This window comes from Bos mutus, chromosome X (genome assembly GCF_027580195.1).
Source record: "Bos mutus isolate GX-2022 chromosome X, NWIPB_WYAK_1.1, whole genome shotgun sequence".
Lineage (NCBI taxonomy): Eukaryota > Metazoa > Chordata > Mammalia > Artiodactyla > Bovidae > Bos > Bos mutus.
In genome coordinates this window covers 127,711,002-127,734,510 of record NC_091646.1, presented here as the reverse complement: position 1 = coordinate 127,734,510, position 23,509 = coordinate 127,711,002, and the positions used below count along the sequence as shown (strand labels likewise).

Below are 23,509 nucleotides of genomic sequence, written 5' to 3'. Positions count from 1 at the left end.
ACGGGGGCGGTCCTCCGGGGGCGAGGAGGGCGGGGTGGGCAGAACAGCTTCCCCATCTACTTCGAGGGACCCCCACCCTCTCTGATGAGGCCCCCTTGGGACTCGGTCACCTAAAAGGCCTTCCAGGGACCCCGTCTCCAAGTCTGCTGGGTGAGGGGCTTTAGCACTGGATGTATTCAGACACATTAGCCACCTGCGGGGTGATCGTCAAGGCTGACAGCACAGGCCAACTTTCAACACGGGAGACCAGTGGGGCCTTGGGCTGGTGCTGTGGTTCACCAGTGCCCGCAAAAGGCCGAGGGAGCCACCTCTGCTCACACCCAGCTCTCGCCTCTCACATCCAGCCCATCTCCTCTGATGCTCACACACCTCTGTTCACACCCAGCCATCTCTGATCACACGCAGCCCACCTCCTCTGACACTCACACACCTCTGCTCACATGCAGCCATCTCTGATCACACCCAGCCTTCACCTCACACCCAGCCCTGACGTTCACACACCTCTGCTCATACCCAGCCATCTCTGATCACACCCAGCCTTTGCCTCTTGACAATCACCCACCTCTGCTCACACACACTTCTGATGACACCCAGGCACCTCTGATCACATCTAGCCCACCTCCTCTGATACTCACACACCTCTGCTCGCATGCAGTCGTCTCTGATCACACCCAGCCCTCACCTCTCACACCCAGCCCACCTCCTCTGATGCTCACACACCTCTACTCACACCCAGCCCTCGCCTCTGACACTCAAACACCTGTGCTCACACCCAGGTATCTCTAATCACACCCAGCCCTCGCCTCTCAGACCAAGACCTCTTCTCTGACACTCACACACCTATGCTCACACCCAGACATCTGTGGTCACACCCAGCCCTCGCCTCTGACATTCACCCACCTCTGTTCACACTCACACACCTCTGTTCACACCCAGCCATCTCTAATCACACCCAGCCCACCTCCTCTGACACTCACCCACCTCTGGTCACACGCAGCCATCTCTGATCACACCCAGCCCATCTCCGCTCACAGCCAGCCCTCTCCTCTCATACTCAGCTGCCTCACCTCACACCCAGCCCGCCTGCTCACACCCAGCCCGGTCCTGCTCGCCTGCCTGCTCACACCCAGCCCGGTCCTGTTCGCCCGCCTGCTCACACCCAGCCCGGTCCTGCTTGCCCACCTGCTCACACCCAGCGTGGTCCTGCTCGCCCGCCTGCTCACACCCAGCCCGGTCCTGCTCGCCCGCCTGCTCACACCCAGCCCGGTCCTGCTCACCCAGGACACAGGCAGGCCCGTCTTGTCTCTACCTGGCCCTCCCCAGTGCCCTCAAACCTAGGCTGTCAGGAAGCAGGCTCTCCTTCCCTCCACCGTAACAGTGACCCCAGTGCCCTCCTCGTCAGAAAGCCTGGACTCCCCTTCACCTCAACAGGGGCTGTGTCGTCCATCAGCCTCCACGTCGCCTCTGAAGGATTTCCCTGATCCCATCCACTGTCCCTTCCGTCCACCACCATCACATGGAGATTCTCTTTCGTGCATCTTCATTGCTAGCAAGTGGACCATCTTAGTTCTGATGATGCTTGTCTTTCAGGGACCTCCTGACTCCCTGGTGGTTCAGACAAGCAGCCAGGTGAAGTTCGTGGACGTGGGTTATCCCACAGGGCCCCCCGCGCTGAGTCTGAGCGTCTCTGGAGGAGCAGGGTCGCCACCTCTGGGTGCTGAGCCCCTGAAACGCTTCGCTTCACCTCCCCGGTCGTTCGTTGCAAATGTCATCCCTTCTAAATTAAACCCCTCCAGCTACAGTTTAATTAAGCTCATCTGTTCTCCTGGAGATAAAATCCAGATATATTTGAGCCCTCAGCTTGGTGAAGTGAAAAGAACACTGCATTCTGGAGACCTGGACGCCATCCCTAAATGCTGTGACCCTCCTGCCGCTGTGACCTTCAGCTCACCTCTGAGCCTTGGTCAGCGCAGGTCCCACAGTCCCACACTGGGGACAGTGACAGGAGAGTGCTGGCCAGCCTCTGTGCTCCCGTGTAGCACTCTGCAGCCCCTGTGTGGCTCTGAGTCCTGAACGGGGCCCTTCGGCCACTGCCCCAGATGTAGCAGGCAGAGCTCAGGTGCCCGCTGTCTGCCTGGCACTGTAGCGGGTGGGCTGCGTCTCCCACAGACCTGCCCGGTTACACACACAGGCTGTCAGAGGAGTGTTCCTGACCAGCCACTGCCTAAGACTCTTGGAAGTGTGTCCCGGGGTGCCCGCTATGGGTGCCAAGCTCCTTAGAGTCCCGAAACTGTGTCCCGGGGTGCCTGCTAAGGGTGCTGAGCTCCAAACATCACCCCCGTAGGTTAAAGGTTCGTATATGTCGTGGTCCGTGTGCAGGTTGGAAAAGACATTCCAGACCTAGAACATTTCAGAGTCGAGTTTGTTAGAGTGGAAGACGCTGTCAGAACAGCGGCTCACGGGAGAGCCGATGCTTTCGTGGGTCGGTAGTGGATGTTTGCAGCCTCGGGACAAAGCCAATTCCTGCTGGAGGGGTGGTATTAGGTGACTGGTCATTAGGGCATTACAGGGTGGATGTTTTATCTAATACGGAGTCAGGGAACGACTGGTGTAGCTCAGGGGGCCTCACGTCAACAGTTGCTATGGAGCTTGGTCTGTTCCAGATGACCCAGTTACACACAGGGCTCCACAGCTGTGACCTTGGTACAGGGCTGCTCAGTACCCACGAGATGTCAGGGCAGGGGGTGAGGTGCAGGGGCGGGGAAGGGCGTTCTGCGCCCCCAGCCTCTCCACCTGCTGCAGCGCCTCACAGCCCTCACCTTAGTTACGGGGACTGTCTCTCTGCAGAGACCAATGTGCATGTCCGCTAAGGTCACATTTTCCAAGTAGGTGTGACTGAGTTTTAGGTCCAGTGCGATTCCGTCAAGGCAGAGTTGGCAGGGCTGGGTGAGTCACTGAGGGAGCAGTGAAGTGACGGAAAGGAAGGAAGGAAGTGAAGGTCAACACCCGCTGGCCGGCGTGGGAGCCCGAAACCACCGGCAGGCCTTGGGGGACCTGCCAGGAGAGCACGTGCGCGTGTGCTCAGTTCTCAGTTGTGCACATGTCCTCCCGATGTTGGTGTAAGGTGTGAGCTGTAGTGCTTTGGCTTGTGTCTTTCAGTGGTTTGGTGACCCTTAAGTCCTGTGATAGCTGGGCAGACTCTTTCCGGGTAACTTTCAGAGCTCTGTTCTTTGATTTCAACACCTAGGCAGGCCGTGCAGGAAACACATATGCAGCGTGCAGAGCTCTCGTCCCTGGGTGCCTCTTGCCCGTGAGTGCTCCTGGCAAGACCGTTCGGTCTTAGGCAGTGCTCCCTCGCCTTGTCGCCAGGGCTCCGTTTCATGGAAGATGGTTTTTCCTTACACTGGAGCAGGGGGCTGGTTTGGAGACGACTCAAGTGTATTTCCATTTACTGAGTATGCGATTTCTATGATCATGACATCAGCTCCACCTCAGAGTATCAGGCATGAGATCCCAGAGGCTGGGGGCCCCCGTTCTCAGGAAACAAAGACGCAGAGAATAGTGGGCACATAAAAGCCGTCTGAAGCATTTTGACTGGTGCTTCACAATCCAGTCGTCATGCTGGTTTGCAGTCTCGCCACTTCTAAGAAGGCGGGGAAAGCCTACGATTCCAGGTGCCATCGAATGCCCAAGAAGCCGGTTCTGTCCCCGTGCAGCTGGCACTGGGGTTAGTGGGCGCTCGGACCGGCACCGCTGCTGCTGGCTCTCAGCAGGATTGGGGCTGTGTGTTTTCCATCCTGCGGCTGACTGCTCTGTTGGGCTTGTGTGAGGACTGGGCCTGGCCTGAGATGCCGGGGGGTCCTGTTCCCCCTAAACCACACACCCCACTACACACCCGAAGCTGTGTTTCCTGCCACAGTCTCCTCATACACGCTCCAGTGGACCGGCCAGTTCCGTGACCCAACACAGGCGCGTGTCCCTGGCACACAGTGAGGCCAGACAGGGCTGAAGCGTTGGGGTCTGGAGCTGAGAAAGGTTGACTGCAGGGCCAGTGAGGAGACGGTGCCTCACCCTCCCCCGCCACGAAACCCCCAACTCCCTGAAGGGGTTTCAGCAAAGCATTTTAAAGGCGAGAGAAGTGGGGCGTGGTTGGTTGTGACCAAGTTCTGGGTGCAGGAATCCTAGGTTCTAGGTTCTTACAACAGCATTTTAAGACAGCTTTTTACGTCTGTAAAAATGGGAAAGCGTCAGCCCTTTAAACGTCAGAGCCTTGAGGATGGCCTTCCTGTGTATTTCAGGCTAGGGGCTTCCCTGGTGGGGCTACTGGTAAAGACTCCACCAACTAGTGCAACAGACTGGGGGTTCAATCCCTGGGTGGGGAAGGTCCCCTGGAGGAGGGAATGGCAACCCACTCCAGTATGCTTGCCTGGAGAATCCCACAGACAGAGGAGCCTGGCGGGCTACAGTCCACAGGGTCACCAAGAGTCGTGCGCGACTGAACCAGTGAACAGCAACAATATTTCAGGCTCTCAGCAACGTTCTTAACTCAAGCAAAAGCAGTAGAAGAAAAGGTTAAAGGGAAAGAAACAAATCTAATGTGGAGTCAGATTTCTTCTTCCCTATTACAGTTCGCTTTTAAAAACTTCAAATTCTCTTTTGCCATCTCTGTACTTCTCAAATTCTTGTTGCGGATGTCAAGAGTCTGCCTGGCGCATAAGAAAAGTGTTTTCTCAGAGCCGTGAAGTGAGGAGGCTGGGTGAGAAGCCCGGAAGGGCGGGATTTGAGGAGCTCCCGGCACAGTGTCTGCAGTCACGGTTTCTGTTCTCATTTGGACTGGATTTACTGCACAGCTTGGTGCAGCGCTAAGGCATCCGCCTGCCAGCACAGGAGAGAGACATGGGCTCCAATCCTGGGTGAGGAAGATCCCCTGGAGGAGGGCATGGCAACCCTGTGCAGTGTTCTTGGCTGGAGAATCCAATGGACAGAGGAGCTTGGCGGGCTACAGACCATGGGGTCACAAAGAGATGGACACAATTGAGTACACAAACCCCACAGACTACGATTGCTTTTTACCTTTGAGGACAGTCAGCATCCTGAGTGAACGGGTGCACATGCCCCAGCTTGTCTGCTCGTCTTTTCCCTGAGTCATTTCGAGGACTCGGCATACTCACTCTCAGGATGCCCTCCCACCGGCCCTCTTGCTACACCAGCCCCTTAGATCCCCTCCGCCCGTGGACACGGGGACTGGCCTCCCTGATCCCCACCACCCTTTCCTCTGCAGCCCGCATGCTAAGCATCCTGGTTCACGTCTCCTTGGTAATCGGGGCGGTTCCTTCCAGAATTAGGCGGGGACAAATGATGCGCTGAAAAGAGTCACTAATAAACACGCCTCTAGAAAGAGCGAAACTTGCGGAAGCGGGGTATGTCAGCCTTCTGGTTGGTGCCCTAAAGGGCCGCACAGCTTTTCCGTGTCAGTCCGCCGTGTGCTGCTGGAGCGTCAAGGGCGTGTGGACACAGCTCTGCGTTTGCTGTGTCTGCATATGTGCTCTGCGTATCACCTTTGTGGGCTTGTGAACGGGCCGTCGAGTGTGAAAGCACTGTCCCCTCTCCTCGGAGAAGGAGAGTGTCCTGGGCCCCTGCTTTGCTTTGTGCCCCCGTTTCCAAGCCTCCGCTCTCTCCTACTCCTGCCCACATGCTCCTCGGAAGGAGCCTCTCACAAATGGTCTAGCTGTTTTCGTAACTCCAGCCAGACACTGTGAGGCCAAGGAATCAGCTAAAATCTCTTCCTCGGCCCCTCCGAAAGGTCCCAGGGCGCCCACACCGCGCTTCAGAACCCTCGGGGGTCTCAGAAACAAAACGCCAGTTGACATTTCAGTGCCTGTGCAGGTCCCAAGTAAAACCCCAGGGAGGTTGGGAATCCAGGCCGGTTGTATCCTGAAAAGGCAGGGAGCGAAACAGCGGGGCCAGGAAGCGCCCGGCTCAGCTGGAGAGACCGCCCTGGGCGGCCTGAGTGCAGTCCCCCTGTCCGAGCGAGAAGGCGTCCCTTCCCGGCCGGGGCGAGAGCCGGAGTCCCTGCTGTCCGAGTGTGAAGGCGTCCCCTCCCGGCCACGGCAGATACATGGGGGAGTCCGGGGCTGTCCAGGCGGGATTGCGGCCCCTCCCTGCCGGGGCGAGAGCCGGCAGTGTCCCGGGCCACCCGAGGCCTGCCGGGCGGGCGGCTAGCGGGCTGTTCCGGGCCCAGGACCCTGCTGTCGGCCACCGCGTGCCGGGCACCCGCCCACCCTGTGCGCTGCCTGGGGCTGACGGCTGGTCCTCACCCCGTTGGCAGATCCACAGTTCAGCCCCAGAAGGAAGGGATGAAGGGAAGGGAAAGAGATCAAGTCGGCGAGCCTGCTGCAGACCAGAGTGTGTGGTGTGTGTATGTGTATGTGTGTTTTGTTCTGTGTGTATTGTGTTTGTGTGTTGTGTGAGTTTATTGTGTTGCTTGTGTGAGTCTATTGTGTGTTGTGTTGGGTGTTGTGTGAGTGAGTGTATTCTGTGTTGTGGGTGTGTCGTGTGGGTGTATTCTGTGTTGTATGTATTGTGGGTGTGTTGTGTGTACTGTGTGTATTGCGGATGTGTTGTGTGTATGGTGTGTGTTGTGTGTATTGCAGGTGTGTGTGTCGTGTGTGTGTTGTGTGTATCGTAGGTTGTGTGTACTGTTGTGTGTACTGTGGGTGTGTGTGTTGCGGGTGTGTTATATTGTGTGTATCCTGTGTGTCGTGTGTGGTGTGTACAATGTGTGTTGTGTACTGTGGGTGTGTTTTGTGTATTGTGGGTGTGTTGTGTTGTGTGCATCCTGTGTGTCGTGTGTGTTGTGTGTATTGTGTGCTCTGAGTGCTGCGGGTGTCCACCCCCGGCGTGCTGGGGCAGCGGTGCATTGGGCGCTGAGGAGAATGTCTCGGTGGACCAGGGAGCAGCCCTGCTGACGGCCACGCGGCCCCCCGCAGACAGATGCTCAGTGCAGAGGGTGCCTCAGCCCCGCAGAAGGGCTCCCCGGGGCTCCGGGGGGAGAAGCCGCCTGCAGCGCGCAGACGCGCGCCCGTCCCTGGGCGGGGAGAGCCGTGGAGGAGGGCAGCCTGCTCCCGTGTTCTTGCCTGAGAGTCGCACGGACAGAGGAGCCTGGGGGGCTGCAGTCCACGGGGTCACAGAGAGTGGGATACGACTGAGTGAACACACAGGCATGCGTGCACGCTCCCACGGCCCGTGTGGAGTGCCACGGGCGCAGGGAGACTGGGCAGGCGCGTGTGCTCCCGGGAGGGAAGGGGTGTGAGGCTGACGGCCCGCTCAGCCCCGGGCAGGCCCGTCTCTCACTCGGAGCACGGACTGCCCTGAACCTGGCGTGGGCTATGCCAGCTTTCGGGGCTCAGCGATGGGCCAGCCTGCTGTCAATGCCAGGGTGGGCCGCGCTTGGATGGGGAGCCTGCCAGCCCCCTCCGGGCCCCTCACGGGTGATGAACCGGGCAGCCCCCGTCCACACCTTCCTGGGTCCCGCAGAACTCCTGCCATGCCCACAGGCAGACTCAGCCGCCGGCCACGGTGGCCGTGCCCACCCAGGCGAGACGTGGGTACCGACTGGGACGACAACCCTCTTTTTTTTCCCCTCCCTTGCCCCGCAGTGCCTGGTCTTCGAAGACGCGCCCAACGGGGTGGAGGCGGCTCTCGCCGCCGGGATGCAGGTGGTCATGGTCCCCGACGGAAACCTGAACCCAGGCCTGACCTCCAAGGCCACCCTCGTGCTGGGTTCCCTGCAGGATTTCCAGCCCGAGCTGTTCGGCCTGCCGCCCTACGACTGAGACGGCGCCCACCCACCCCAAGCCCGGGGGTCCCTGCCGGGAGAGGGCCGGGGGGACGCCCCGAGGAGCTGGAGGGAAGCCCTGCGCCCAGACCTTCCCCGGAACTGGCCTTCAGCCGCCAAGCCGTCTCACCCCGCAGAGGGCGGGGCCCGCGCTCTCCACAGGGGCCGCAAACCCTCACTTGACACGCAGAAGACAGACCCGGCCCGGAGCACAAGATGGAAAATTCTCACTCGAATAATCGAATTTAGTGTCCGAATAATTGAGCTTCACGTCCTGTATCTTCTTTGCTGTTCTCAACCCTGGCTGGCAACTGTGAAATATGTATGCATATATGTATGTGCTTGTATGTATATATATGTAGGTACATATTTATTTATATTTATAGACATCGAGTACTGTATCCTCTTCAGTGTTTTTTCGTCTTCACAGGCAGTAGCCACTGATACAAGTGAGGTGCTCATTCTGTCTGTAATCTGAGTGGGAAATTCACATCACGGGTGAGCTTTTAATAAGTGACGCTCTTTATCAGTAGACGATGGCATTCTTCCTGTGTCCTTCAAAGTGCTCTGGACCTGTGGTCAGAGCCTGTGACCGCGATCATCTGTCGTTTGCCGTCGATGTAAACATCATTGTAGCCTATATCTTATATCAAGGTGCATATGCACGTTCGAGAATGTTTTCTACCTCAGAGAAATCGTTTCCTTTAAGATCATTTATTTTTCTAATACGCTCTTTGGTACAGATAGAATTGGACTGGAGAATGCCGTCTTGGTACCACCAAGAACCCATTTGGGGAACAGTTTATCGGACATTACGCTCTGGTGATTAACGCCTTCTAATAGATTTCCTTCAGAAACCTGGCACGCTGCAGTCCATGGGGTCGCAAGGAGTCAGACACGACGTAGCAACTGAACAACAGGCTTCCTCAGCCTTTTGCGATGGGAACATCATTAAAAATGAGAATAATGTAATCACAGGGTGTTCCTACTGGGTGGCCCCCGCCAAGTATTCTCTGTTACTGATTGTCTTGAGCTGATTTTCAGCTGTGTAAGGTCTTAGGAAAATGGTAGAAATATGTGTTATGGTGATGATTGTTCGTGATTATTTCTGGCCTTTGACCAGTTTTGCACCGTTTCAGCTAATTGATCTCAATATTTCTTGATGGCCCCATATACGTGTCTGTTCTTTGAATTCTCCCTGAAATTGCTTGTAACATCTTACTGTTTCTTACCAGTTAATTTCTCATCTTACCAGTTAATTTCATTGAATAAAAGTTTTGACTCTTGTTTCTGTTTTATTTGTGAGTATGATTTTATCTTTCTCTTTTAGAAACAATGTCATATCCCAGGGACTTCCCTGGTGGTGCACTTCCCCATCCAGTGCTGGGCGTGTCAGTTCCATCCCTGGTTGGGGCGCTTAAGATCCCACATGCCTTTGTGGCCAAAAATCCAAAACAGAAAGAAACAATATTGTAGCAAACTCAATAAAGACTTAAAAAAAAAGTATCCTCTAACAAATGTAAAAGATAAATGTGACTGGTTGACTATTTTTTTTAAGCCACAAACAGTATTAATACTGTAAGATGATATTTGCATATGTATATTTTTTAATTTTTATTGAAATCTACTTGTTTTACAATGTCATGTAGCTTCAGGTGTTCAGCAAACTGATTTGCTGATAAACATGTATGTATTCTTTTTCTGATTGTTTCCCATTATGGGTTATTCCAGAATATGGAGTAGATTCCCTGTGCTGTGCAAGTACGTCCTTGTTATCTATTTTATATACAGTAGGCATTTACATATGGTCAGTGAACCAAGCTTTCTTTGCACTCAGCAGATAAAGGTTCTCAGTGAAATGGTCACATACTTGATTTGTAAGGGATCACATTCTTCCCAAAAGCTTGTGTTTCATGCATAAGGTCGTTTCTATCCCTTGTTTTACATTGCACATATAAATGATATCATACGGTATTTGTCTTTCTCTGACTTCCTTCGCTTAGTGTTGCTGTAAATGGCACGTCTTTAGATCTCTTATTAAACGTGAGACCGTGGGAAACATGCCATTAAATACGTTTACTCATTGAGAACCTTGTCAAAGAGGTGGTGAGTTCATATATTATGCAGAGGCATTTAAAATGACTTGTTTACAAAATCTGCTTTGCAGAAGAATTGCCTTGCATTCCACATTCAGAGTCTCAGTCAGATAAGGATAGATATGTAATCCAAGTCAATACTTTTAATTGGTGATGTACTAACTATTCCGTTTAAAAGTCAAAAACAAAAGTATTCCTCCTTCAGTACGTTTTTATCACCATTCTAGAAGTTCTAGTCAATGAGTAATGCCACTTAATGTTTACATATGAGTCCCATCATATAAAAACTCTCCGAACCGTGTCTATTTCTGCACTTCCGAAGGATGTCTTCACTGGATCCTGAATTCTGAAGTGTTAGTTGCTCAGTTATGTCTAACTCTTTGTGACTGCATGGACTGTAGCCCGCCCAGCTCCACTGTGCATGGGATTCTCCAGGCAAGAATACTGGAGTGGGTTGCCATTCCCTTCTCCAAGAGATCTTCCCGACCCAGAGATGAAACCCAGGTCTTCTGCATCGGCAGGCGGATTCCTTACTGCTGAGCCATCCAGGAAGCCCAAGAGTGCTCCTTGTTACCTGCCTCTAAGTCTTAACGTCTTGAGGAGACAAATTGAGGCACAATCAAATGGTTTTGTATCTTATGAGGCCAGTGCTGGGGCTGACTCTTAAAGGTTAACCCTCAGGGCAACACTCCAGAAAACGTCATCATTCCCCACACTGTTAATCGTGAGCTGCAGGGAAATACATAGAAATTGTTGGTAATTTCAAGGATGTTTGGCATTTCAACACCATTGTCCGGGTGCAGAACTGACTCTTCTGGATCTTGCCTGGATGTGGCCAGCCCTGTATGTATTTCCTCGTGGGCCCACGCTGTTGAAAGCAGCCCCCAGAACACACTCTTGCTTTATTAGCTGCACCATCTTTTTTAAAAAAAAAAAAATATATATATATATAATTTTGATTTGGACCATTTTTTTAAGTCTATTGAAATTCGTCACAATATTGTTTCTGTTGTATGCTCTGCGTTTTTGACCACAAACCTTGTGGGATCCTACTTCCCCAGCCAAGAATAGAACCCACATCTCCTGCCTTGCAAGGCGGTGTCTTAACCGCTGGACCGCTGGGGAAGTCCCTGAGTCATCTATTTTTAATTAAGGAGAATATTTTCCTTACACAAGTTTGAGACGCCCACTAATGGAGAAAATACGAAGCCTCTGGAATGCCAGCTCTTATCTCTTGCCTTCAATGGCTCCCTCGTGACTGCGGTCCTCAGGATTCTCGAGTTAACCTCCGGGAAGCTGTGAAATGTCAGTCTCCAGTGCTCGCTCTTGGGAAACACCAGGCCCCCGGGTGATGAGCTGTTTGTTCTCTGCTGATCCCCTTACTAACACGCAGCCATGTTGGTGAGGCAAGCGGTTGGCCGGTCCAAGGCCGGATCTGACGCGAGAGCGATGCGCCTGTGTTTTCAGCATTCCTGCGGGGTTCCTGCAGGTCATCCATCGCTAGGCTCACGGTCCCCTGAGCAGAGCATGCGCTGGTGGTGCTGTAGTCGCAGTCACGTCCGACTCTTTTGCGACCGCCCCCACAGTACAGTCACTGTATCCCGCCAGGGTCCTCTGTCCGTGAGATTTCCCAGGCAAGAATACTGGGCGTGGTTGCCATTTCCTTCTCCACGGAGATCTTCCCAAGCCAAGGGTCAAACTTGCGTCTCCTGGTTACTCTTAGGGCAGGTTTTTAACCTCGTTCTCAAGGACTGGGATCCGAGGTTTTTTCATCCATCTCTCCTTTCTCTAACGGTACTTTTTTTTCTTTTTTTTTGTCTTTTTATTTATTTTGTAAATGTATTTTTAATTGGAGGCTAATAGCTTTACAAATGCTGTGTTGGTTTCTGCCACGCAGCCAAGTGAATCAGCTACATGTATCCCTATATGTATATCCCCTCACTCTTAAGCTTCCCTCTCAGCCCCCATCCCACCCCTCCAGCTCATCACACAGCACCGAGCTGAGGTGCCTGTGCTATCCGGTGTCTTCCTACTAGCTAGCTATCTTACACACATGGGTAGTGTATATGAGTCACTGCTGTTCGACTTCTCTCATTTTGGTACCTCGATTCCTCCTCTGCAAACCGCAGTTTGTCCATACGACTGTCCTGACGACCCCTCCCCACCACCGTCCCCACCCCCACACCATCCAGTGCGAACTTGGCTCCGGGGTTTGGGGATGAAGGGAACTCAGCCTTCAGCCTGTTGGCTGCAGGGTCCCCAGAGTACTGCTGAAGGTGTCTGAGACGAGCTGCTCCGGTCTGGTGAGAGTCCCTGTGGGCCGCCCACTTTCCTGTTAGCTGCGGATGCACAGCTTCCTTTCTCTGCCCAGAACTCCTTGGAAGTAGTAGCTCAAAGTATATCCCAGAAGTTTGCAGGCTAGATATTTCGCAGCACCTGATGGGGTTTGTTTCCCAGCAGTGGTAGACCAGATGGACGTGATCTGACCCCCATGCAATGTGGAATTTAATATAAGGGCTATAGTTAAGGACCCATAGAAATGTACAATTGCAAATTGCTATACATGCTGGGAGGCAGAAGAACAGTGTCTTAGGGGGAACAGTGGTGGGCACCTCCTTTAAATTGGGGCCTGTAGGGTCAATGAGACAGCCTCAGTATAGAAGCAATATATAAGGAGGCAGTGGAAGTTGGCCAGTTTCTTACGAACTTACTGATCAGAGACATGAATGAGTCTTTTGTTGCCTGACTGGAGTGTCTCAGTGTTCACTTAACAAATTGCCAGCCACAGGTGTTAGTTTCTGCCAGAATCCCCTGGTCAATAAATGTGTTAAAAAGCAAAACAGAGATCGACCATACGTTACCCAGCATTTCCACTCTTGGGTAAGTACTCAAGAGAGATGAAAAGGTTTGTCCACACAGAAACTTGCATGCAGATGTTCGCTGCAGCGCCATTCGTAATAGTCAAAAGGAAGAAACCCCAGGAGCCATCCAAAGAGGAGGGCTTGGAGGGAGTTGGCTGTGATAAGGTCCGAGATTCCAGTGTTATTCGTACCTTTTAACCAACACCCAAAGACATTCCTCTAATTAGCTCACATTAGAAGGAGCTTCCTGTATGTGGAGCAATTCCGTCATTTGGACAAGAGATGGCTAGAGATCTCAACCATGGATTTAAGTCTGCAAGATGAATTGATGAATTCAGTCCATTTTCTGATGTTAAATGCATGTGTTTTTAAGTGTACATCACTGGGACTTCCCTGATAGTCTAGGGCTGAGACTCCATGTTTCCAGTGCAGGGGGGCCCGGGTTCGATCCCTGGTCTGGGAAGTAGAGCCCAGATGCCACGACTAAAGAACATTTGTTGCTGGATGCCACAACAAAGACCCTGCCTGCTGCACCTAACACCCAGTGCAGCCAAATAAATACACATTGAGTAAATAAGGAAATATCACTCAGCTGCATGGCAACAAGCTGTCGGTGAGAGGAACCAACGGAATGGACAAAGTAAAAGAGGAGGAATTCAAATCACTTCATGGTGTGTATTCAGTTTCCAGTGATCCAGTGGTCCTGTGATGGTGTGTCGAGGTAAGCCAAAGCCTGGCTTAGGAAATGCAGAGCTTCAGGAGAATCTGGGTCCTAACAGATGAGAAGGTGCCCGGTGAAGACTGGTCGGAAGGAAGTGATTGCAGCGTCATAATGCTGAAAGTCTCAGGACTTGCCTGGTGGTCCAGTGGTTAAGAATCCACCTTGCAGTTCAGGGGACATGGGTTCCATCCCTGTTTGGGGAGGGGTCCAGTGGTTCAGAATCTATGTCTTGCAGTTCAGAGGACATGGGTTCAATCCCTGTTTGGGGAACTAAGACCCCACATGCCACGGGGCAAGCAAGCCCATGCACCACAACCAGAGAGTCTGTGCATGGCAGAAACAGAAGCTCGCACATGAGCCAGTGAAGACGCTGCGCGCTGCAACTAAGACCCAACACAGCCAAAGAAAGAAATAGCGAAAAAGGGAAAGTCCACCTCGAAATACAGCCAGGAGAACACGGACCATCTGGACAGACAGGTGGACACGCAGTCTGGGTACCTGTGCTTGGAGAAGAAGAGTTCTGGGGGCCAACGACAGACTGGAGAAGATGAAGGGGAAGGGCTTGACACCATGAGAGGAGACTACACTTGAGAAACATGACCGATCAGGGGAGCAAAGACTTGGGCCTGTCCCTCCAGGGGAAAAGTGAGCCTGGGGAGAATCTGCTGTCTCTTGTAGTTTTCTGTGGACTGAATGGTTCAAAGTGAGTAGAAAGAGGAGGAGGTGCTTTGTCACCCCAGATGGTACAGAGTTGTGCAAAGGAATCTTACCTTGATCCTAAATGAAAGGAGGGCCCCTGGCCAGTGGGCAGGGTTGAAATGTCTCTTTCCAAAGTCGAGGCTGTGGACAGAAGGGGAGGACTTGAGAACAGGCTGACCCAAGGGAGGGCAAGCAGAGAGGAAAGGACTCCTGAAGTGGTTGGCATTTCCCCCCGAAAGTGCATCTAATCCCGCAAATCCAGCACGGCCCGGTCACTAAAGGTCTCTCAGCCTGTGTCTTCCCAGCTCACCACACCAGATGTCTGTTTTCAGCTTGCCAAGGACGCAGCCACCGGCTCGTATGAGTCAGGCCCCCGACAAACACTCCTGAATCCACATCTCTCTGCCTGCACTGAACCAGGTTGGGTCCTGCCTTTGTTCAAGCCCTGACAAACACTGCTGAGCCTGCATCTCTCTCCCTGCACTGAATCACGCTGGTTCCCGCCCTGTTCAAGCCCCCGACAAACACTCCTGAGCCTGCATCACTCTCCCTGAACTGACCCAGGCTGGATCCTGCCCTTGAGCCGGCACGTCACTCCGTGCACTGAACCAGGCTGGTTCCTGCCCTGTTCAAGCCCCCTACAAACACTCCTGAGCCTGCATTTAATTTCCTGAACTGAACCAAGCTGGGCCCTGCCCTTGTTCGAGCCCCCAGTAAACACTCCTGAGCCACCAACTCGCCCCCTGCCCTTGAACTAAGGCGCATCCTGCTCTTGTTCAGTCCCCCAGCAAACACTCCTGAGCCCGCATCTCACTCCCTGCAGTGAATCAGGCTGGGTCCTGCCGTTGTTCAAGCCCCTGACAAACAGTCCTGAGCCTGCGTCTCACTCGCTGCACCGAACCAGACTGGGTCCCGCCCTTGTTCAAGCCCCCGACAAACACTCCTGAGACCGCATCTGACTCTCAGGCTGGTTCCTGGCCTTATTCAAGCTCCCGGCAAAATATCCTGAGCCCCCGACTTTCTCCCTGCCCCTGAACTACTGTGTGTCCTGCGCTTGTTCAGTCCCACAGGAAACACTCCTGAGCCCGCATCTCACTCCCTGCACTGAGCCAGGCTGGGTCCTGCCCTTCTTCATGCCCCAACAAACAGGCCTGAGCCCACATCTTGGTCCTAGCATTGAACCAGACTGGGTCTTGCTCTTGATCCACTCCCCCAACAAAGGCGCCTGAGGCCACATCTCGGTCACTGTACTGAACCAGTCTAAGTCCTGCCCCTGTTCAAGCCCCCGGCAAATACTCCTGAGACCACATCTCGGTCCCTGCACTGAACCAGGCTGGGTCCTGCACTTCTTCAAGGCCCCAACCAACACTCCTGAGCCTGCGTCTGACTCTCAGACTGGTTTCTGGCCTTATTCAAGCCCCCAGCAAACAATCCTGAGTGCACATCTCGGTCGCACATCTCTGTCCCTGCACTGAACCAGGCTGGGTCCTGCAGTTGTTCAACCTGTGACAAGTACTCCTGAGCCAACATCTCAGTCCGTGAACTGAACCAGGCTGGGTCCTACCCTTGTTCATGGCCCCGCCAAATACTCCTGAGACCACATCTCGCTCCATGCACTGAACCAGGCTGGGTCCTAGCCTCGTTGAGCCCTGACAAACACTCCTGAGCCCACATCTCGGTCCCTGCACTGAACCGGGCTGGATCCTGCCCTTGTTCAAGGACCGGAAAAACACTCCTGAGCCTACATCTCGGTCCCTGCACTGAACCAGGCTGGTTCCTGCTTTTGTTCAATCCCCCGGCAAACAATCCTGAGCCCACAACTCGCTCCCTGCCCCTGATCTAAGGTGTGTCCTGCCCTTGTTCAATCCCCCAGGAAACACTCCTGAGCCCGCATCACTTGCTGCACTGAAGCAGGCTGGGTCCTGCCCTTGTTCAAGCCCCTGACAAATAGTCCTTAACCCTCATCTCGGTGCCTGCACTGGACCAGGCTGGGTCCAACCCACGTTCATGCCCACTACAAACAGGCCTGAACCCACATCTTGGTCCTAGCACTGAACGACACAGTGTCGTGCCCTTGTTCCATCACTCAGGAAATACTCGTGAGCCCACATCTTGGTCCCTGCACTGAACTAGGCTGCTTCCTGCCCTGTTCAAACCCCTTACAAACACTCCTGAACCTGCATCTCACTCCCTGCACTGAAGCAGACTGGATCCTGCCCTTGTCTCTCCACGCAGAACTCCACAGTGACTCCTCACATAGCCTGTGAATCCACTTGTGACAATACAGAGGCCCCAGAGATCATAACTTCGCCACTCCATCCCTTCTATCAGAGTGCTCCCTCCTTGCTTTTGGCCGAGAACCGCTAATAAACAGGGAATGACATTTTGATGAGCTGCTAATAAGAGGGAATCACATTTTGATTTTTGATGAAAAATCACATTAAAAATTTTTTTTTAATTTTTTTATTGAAGCATAATTGCTTTACAGAATTTTACTCTTTTCTGTCAAATCTTAGCATGAATCAGCCATAGGTATACATATATCCCCTCCCTTTGAACCTCCTTCCCATCTCCCTCCCAATCCCACCCCTCTAGGTTGATACAGAGCCCCTGTTCGACGTTCCTGAGACATACAGCAAATTCTTTTTGGCTCTCTATTTTATATATGGTAATGTAAATTTCGACTGGTGTGCTGCAATTCATGGAATCGCAGAGTCGGACACGCCTGAGTGACTGAACTGAACTGAACTGAACTGAATGTAAATTTCCAGGTTACTCTCTCCATACATCTCATCCTCTCCCCATATCTGTTAGTCTATTCTTGATATCTGTTATTCCATTGCTGCCCCGTAAATAAATTCCATTTTTCTAGACTGTATATATGGATTAGTATATGGTATTTATGTTTCTCTTTCTGACTTACTTCACTCTGTATAATAGGTTCTAGGTTCATCCACCTCATTAGAACAGACTCAGAGGCTTTCCTTTTTATGGGCTGAGTCATATTCCATTGTCTGTATGTACCACAACTTCTTTATCCATTCATCACATTTTGAAGATACAGACAGGCTTTTGAGTAGGAAGCAGTAGAGGAGAAAGGTCTGAGTGGCAACTTGCTGGGACCGTGGAGGAAATTTCCAAACTAACACCATTACACACTGTTTTAGTGACGTGAAAAGTCGCTCAGTCGTGTCCGACTCTTTTTGACCCCCATGGACTATACAGTCCATGGAATTCTCCAGGCCAGAATTCTGGAGTGGGTAGCCTTTTACTTCTCCAGGGGATCTTCCCAACCCAGGGATCGAACCCAGGTCTCCCTCACTGCAGGTGGATTCTTTATCAGCTGAGCCACAAGGGAAGACCACACACTATTTTAAGAGAGTTCCAAAATAAACTTACAAGTGTGAGATTAATTCTCAAATAAGCCATAGTGATGAGTGACTGAGTTAATGTCTCCTTAAAAAAAAAAAAAGAATGTTTACTGAAGGCTGACCGTGGGCATCCACGGCCTCCCCGAATGCCAGCTCCTTTTATTGAATTACCGGGTGCAGGAGGCAAGCCCGCCTCCGTCCTGGGCAGCGAGAAGGCCGTGGGATCAGGTTGGGAAAGGACGTGCCCCTGGGCGCTCGAGCGGCAGTGCAGGGCAGCACATGGTACTCATGTTCTTTAACCCTCTTGTGAGGGTCCTTGCCCAGGGCACCGCGTCTCTCCATTTCCACCCCTGTGGCAGCAGCATTCAGCTGACTTCTCAGGGCAGAGCCACGATGGGGCTCAGCCAGCTCCTAGAACATGCTCCAAGCTCTGGGGTGACACAGATGCCCGCATCTAAGGGGGTCTGAAGATGAAGGTGGTGCCCGCTGGACCACTTTTCCTGGGCAGCTAGAGATGGGGCTAGTTTTACAGACCTGCTTCATGAAAGACTCTGTCTCCAGACTCATGTTCACAGTGGGGTTGCAACCCCAGAGGGCAGACAGTCAGTCTCCAGAACTTCACTCCTTCCTGGCTGCTCACCCTCTTTTGGACAAAAGATTGACACGGTAGATGTCTGTGTGAGGGTGTTGGCTGTACCCCAACCCCTGACCTTCCCTGTGAGGTTCAGAGGGTCTGAGCTCAGAGGAAGAAATTGACACATACCTTCCAGGATTGGAATGGCTGGTCTTCCTTATCATAACCCAAATCCCATGGTGGCCTGGAGAACATTGAGAAAATAAACAGCATTCTGGGCTGTTTTCTCCACTTACTAGACTCACAGCTTAACGAGAAGAATGCCGGTATCACGCCCCCAAAGTTAGTCACTCAGTCGGTCACGTCCGGTTGTTTCAACCCTACGGACTGTAGGCTGCCAGGCTCCTCTGTGCATGGGATTCTCCAGCCAAGAATACTGGAGTGGATTGCCATTTTCTCCTCCAGGGGATCTTCCCAACCCAAAGAACAAACCAGGGTGTCCCGCATTGCAGGTGGATTCTTTACTATCTGAGCCACCAGCCTACACTTAGCCACAACGGCACTCATAAAGGGAACTCACCACTGGAGAGTCATTTCCAAACCAACATTGTTACACATTCTCTCAAGAAAGTTCCAAAACAAACTTCCACCTTTCTCTATATTCTATTATCTCCCTGATATATATATATATCAGAATAATTCTCAGATAAGCTGTGGTAATGGCTGACTCAGATATGCACTTCTTAAAAAAAAATGTCTACTGCAAACATTCAGAAGAAAACTTCTTGCATGAAGAAGGAAAGGGCGGTCAGAAAAAAACAGAGAGCATCCCTCCTCACAGGATATGGAGCTCAGACTTAAATACAGGGTTCATTTCTCCTTTAAGACTATGATGTTTTTCTCCTAAAGTGGCCCTGTTTCAGTTGACTGCAAATTTATTATAATATGAAGTTACTGAGTCAGGTGTATTAATTCCCACACCACCAGAGTGGTATACATTTGGGGAATTCTGTTTGTTTTTCAGCGTTGAATGGTTTCCCTACCCACTGAGCAGGAGTAACCCCCTCTCCTTCTAAAACCTTTTATTTTGTTGAAATAAGTCAGCTGCTACAAGGAAGAGGTATCAAAACCAACATCTGTCTTTAATCTCTTTTCAAAAAATCCACACACTTCACCTCCCTCTTCAGTGTATCTAAAAGGTGATCTGAAACCCTGAAAATGTAAAATCGCCTCGGGATTCCCGAGGACGATTTCCACATCAAGTCTGAATCCTTCCCCTGTGGCCTCCGTAACCCACAGCCCCCAGGTGATCCTCCCCTGCGGTTTCCTGATAATACCTGCTGCGTTCATCGGGGCTGCAGACTTTTTACTCAGCAGCATGTTGAGCTCAGACAGAGAGTGCCTTCCACAGAGAAAACTGGAAGGGAAAGGAGAAAATAGAAATTATCATAGGAAGGGGAATAAATACGGTATACACACCTGCATGTCTATATAGCTCTTCTATCTATCTATCTGCCCACCTGCTTCTATCATCTGTCTGTCCACCTATCGATCTGCCATCTATCTACCAGTTTCTGTAAACTATCTACCTATTTATCATCAATATCTTCCTGCTTCTATCATCTATTATCTGCCTGTTTCTATCATCTATTATCTGCCTGTTTCTATCACCTATTATCTGACCGTTTCTATCACCTATTATCTGACCGTTTCTATCATCTATTATCTCCCTGTTTCTATCATTTATTATCTGCCTGTTTCTATCATCTATTATCCACCTGTTTCTATCATCCATTATCTGCCTGTTTCTATCATCTATTATCCACCTGTCTCTATCATCTATATGTACCTATCTCTATCATCTATTATCTGTTTCTATCATCTATTATCTCCCTGTTTCTATCATCTATTATCTGCCTGTTTCTATCATCTATTATCTGTTTCTAGCCTCTTGAGAAATCTGTATGCAGGTCAGGAAGCAACAATTAGAACTGGACATGGAACAACAGACTGGTTCCAAATAGGAAAAGGAGTACGTCAAGGCTGTATATTGTCACCCTGCTTGTTTAACTTATATGCAGAGTACATCATGAGAAACGCTGGACTGGAAGAAACACAAGCTGGAATCAAGATTGCCAGGAGAGATATCAATAACCTCAGATATGCAGATGACACCACCCTTATGGCAGAAAGTGAAGAGGAACTCAAAAGCCTCTTGATGAAAGTGAAAGAGGAGAATGAAAAAGTTGGCTTAAAGCTCCACATTCAGAAAACGAAGATCATGGCATCTGGTCCCATCACTTCATGGGAAATAGATGGGGAAACAGTGGAAACAGTGTCAGACTTTATTTTGGGGGGCTCCAAAACCACTGCAGATGGTGACTGCAGCCATGAAATTAAAAGATGCTTACTCCTTGGAAGGAAAGTTATGACCAACCTAGATAGCATATTCAAAAGCAGAGACATTACTTTGCCTACAAAGGTCCATCTAGTCAAGGCTATGGTTTTTCCTGTGGTCATGTATGGATGTGAGAGTTGGACTGTGAAGAAGGCTGAGCACCGAAGAATTGATGCTTTTGAATTCTGGTGTTGGAGAAGACTCTTGAGAGTCCCTTGGATTGCAAGGAGATCCAATCAGTCCATTCTGAAGGAGATCAGCCTGGGATTTCTTTGGAAGGAATGATGCTAAAGCTGAAACTCCAGTACTTTGGCCACCTCATGTTAAGAGTTGACTCATTGGAAAAGACTGATGCTGGGAGGGATTGGGAGCAGGAGGAGAAGGGGACGACAGAGGATGAGATGGCTGGATGGCATCACTGACTCGATGGATGTGAGTCTGAGTGAACTCCAGGAGTTGGTGATGGACAGGGAGGCCTGGCATGCTGTGATTCATGGGGTCACAAAGAGTCCGACATGAATGAGCGACTGAACTGAACTGGTCATCTATTATCCACCTGTTTCTATCATCTATTATCTGCCTGTTTCTATCATCCATTATCTGCCTGTTTCTATCATCTATTATCCGCCTGTTTCTATCATCTATTATCCAACTGTTTCTATCATCTATTATCTGCCTGTTTCTATCATCTATTATCTCCTGTTTCTATCATCTATTATCCAACTGTTTCTATCATCTATTATCTGCCTGTTTCTATCATCTATTATCTGTTTCTATCATCTATTATCTCCCTGTTTCTATCATCTATTATCTGTCTGTTTCTGTCTTCTATTATCTCCCTGTTTCTATCATCTATATTTCCCTGTTTCTACCATCTGTATCTACCTGTTTCTACTATTTATCTTCCCGTTTCTGTGTTCTATCATCTATTTATCTATCCCCTCTCATTAACATCTGAGTTTAGTGCAGTGTGTCTGCTATAGTTGACAAGCCAGTATTATTACCTGATTACTCAGTAAAGCCCACAGTTTATAACCACCTGTGCTCTGTCTAACCCCTCCCCTCCTCCTTAACCCTTGGCAATCAAAGACTTTTTTTTTTAACCATCCCAGTTGTTTTTTGTTGTTCAGTCACTAAGTCATGTCCGAATCTTTGTAACCCCATGAACCGCAGCACGCCAGGCCTCCCTATCCATCACAAACTCCCAGAACTTCCTCAACCTCATGTCCATCAAGTCAGGGATGCCATCCAACCATCTCATCCTCTGTCGTCCCCTTCTCCTCCAGCCTTCAATCTTTCCCAGCATCAGGGTCTTCTCCAATGAGATGGCTCTTCTCATCACACGGTCAAAGGATTGGAGCTTCAGATCTGTCAGTTCAGTCACTCAGTTGTGTCCATCTCTTTGCAACCCCATGGACTGCAGCACACCAGGCCTCCCTGTCCCTCACCAACTCCCAGAGCTTGCTCAAACTCATGTCCATTGAGTCGATGATGCCATCCGACCATCTCATCCTCTGTCGTCCCCTTCTCCTCCTGCCTTCAATCTTTCCCAGCATCATTGTCTTTTCCAATGAGTCAGCGTTTGGCATCAAGTGGCCAAAGTATTGGAGTTCATCAGTCCTTCCAACACATATTCAGGCTTGATTTCCTTTAGGATCAACTGGCTTGATCTCCTTGCAGTCCAAGGGACTCTCAAGAATCTTCTCCAACACCACAGTTCAAAAGCAGCAATTCTTCGGCGCTCAGCTTTCTTTATAGTCCAACTCTTCACATCCATACATGACTACTGGAAAAACCATAGCTTTGACTAGATGGACCTTTGTTGGCAAAGGAAAGTCTCTGCTTTTTAATATGCTGTCTAGTTGGTCATAACTTTTCTTCTAAGGACCAAGCGTTTTTTAATTTCATGGCTGCAGTCACACATCTGTGGTAATTTTGGAGCCTGAGAAAATACAGTTTATGACTATTTCCATTGTTTCCCCATCTATTTGCCATGAAGTGATGGGACCAGATGCCATGATCTTAGTTTTCTGAATGTGGAGCTTTAAGCCAGCTTTTTCAGTCTCCTTTTTCAGTTTCATCAAGAGACTTTTGAGTTCCTCTTCACTTTCTGCCATAAGGGTGGTGTCATCTGCATATCTGAGGTTATTGATATTTCTCCCGGCAATCTTGATTCCAGATTGTGCTTCCTCCAGCCCAGCGTTTCTCTTGATGTACTCTGCATGTAAGTTAAATAAGCAGAGTGACAATATACAGCCTTGACATACTCCTTTTCCTATTTGAAACCATGTCCAGTTCTAACTGTTGCTTCCTGACCTGCATACAGATTTCTCAGGAGGCAGGTCAGGTGTCCTGGTATTCCCATCTCTTTCAGAATTTTCCACAGTTTGTTGTCATTGACACAGTCAAAGGCTTTGGCATAGTCAATAAAGCAGAAGTAGATGATTTTACAATCTCTTGCTTTTTTGATGACCCAACAGATGTTGGCAATTTGGTCTCTGGTTCCTCTGACTTTTCTAAATCCAGCTTGAACATCTGGAAGTTCATAGTTCACATACTATTGAAGCCTGGCTTGGATAATTTTAAGCATTACTTTGCTAGCATGTGAGGTAAGTGCAATTGTGCGGTAGTTTGATCATTCTTTGGCATTGCCTTCCTTTGCGATTGGAATGCAAACTGACCTTTTCCAGGCCTGTGGCCACTGCTGAGTTTTCCAAATTTCCTGGCATACTGAGTGTAGCATTTAACAGCATCATCTTTTACAATTTGAAATAGCTCAACTGGGATTCCATCAGCTCCACTAGCTTTGTTTGTAGTGATGCTTTCTGAGGCCCACTTGACTTCACATTCCAGGATGTCTGGCTCTAGGTCAGTGATCACACCATCGTGATTATCTGGGTCGTGAAGATCTTTTTTGTACAGTTCTGTGTATTCTTGCCACCTCTTCTTAAT

At 50.5% G+C, this 23,509-nt stretch overlaps 1 protein-coding gene across 2 annotated transcripts in view; it reads left to right on the top strand.

Moving 5' to 3' along the window:
* Positions 1-9,672, top strand: part of PUDP (pseudouridine 5'-phosphatase) — a 67,281-nt gene extending 57,609 nt beyond the window's left edge. Inside the window, exon 5 of one of the 2 annotated variants that reach the window (XM_070366318.1) lies at positions 7,659-9,672. In XM_070366318.1, the coding sequence (XP_070222419.1) occupies positions 7,659-7,835 (177 nt within the window). In that variant the 3' untranslated portion in view covers positions 7,836-9,672. The remainder of the gene's footprint in view (positions 1-7,658) is intronic. The other variant, XM_070366319.1, reaches the window with a different exon arrangement.
* The last annotated feature ends 13,837 nt before the right edge of the window (positions 9,673-23,509 follow it).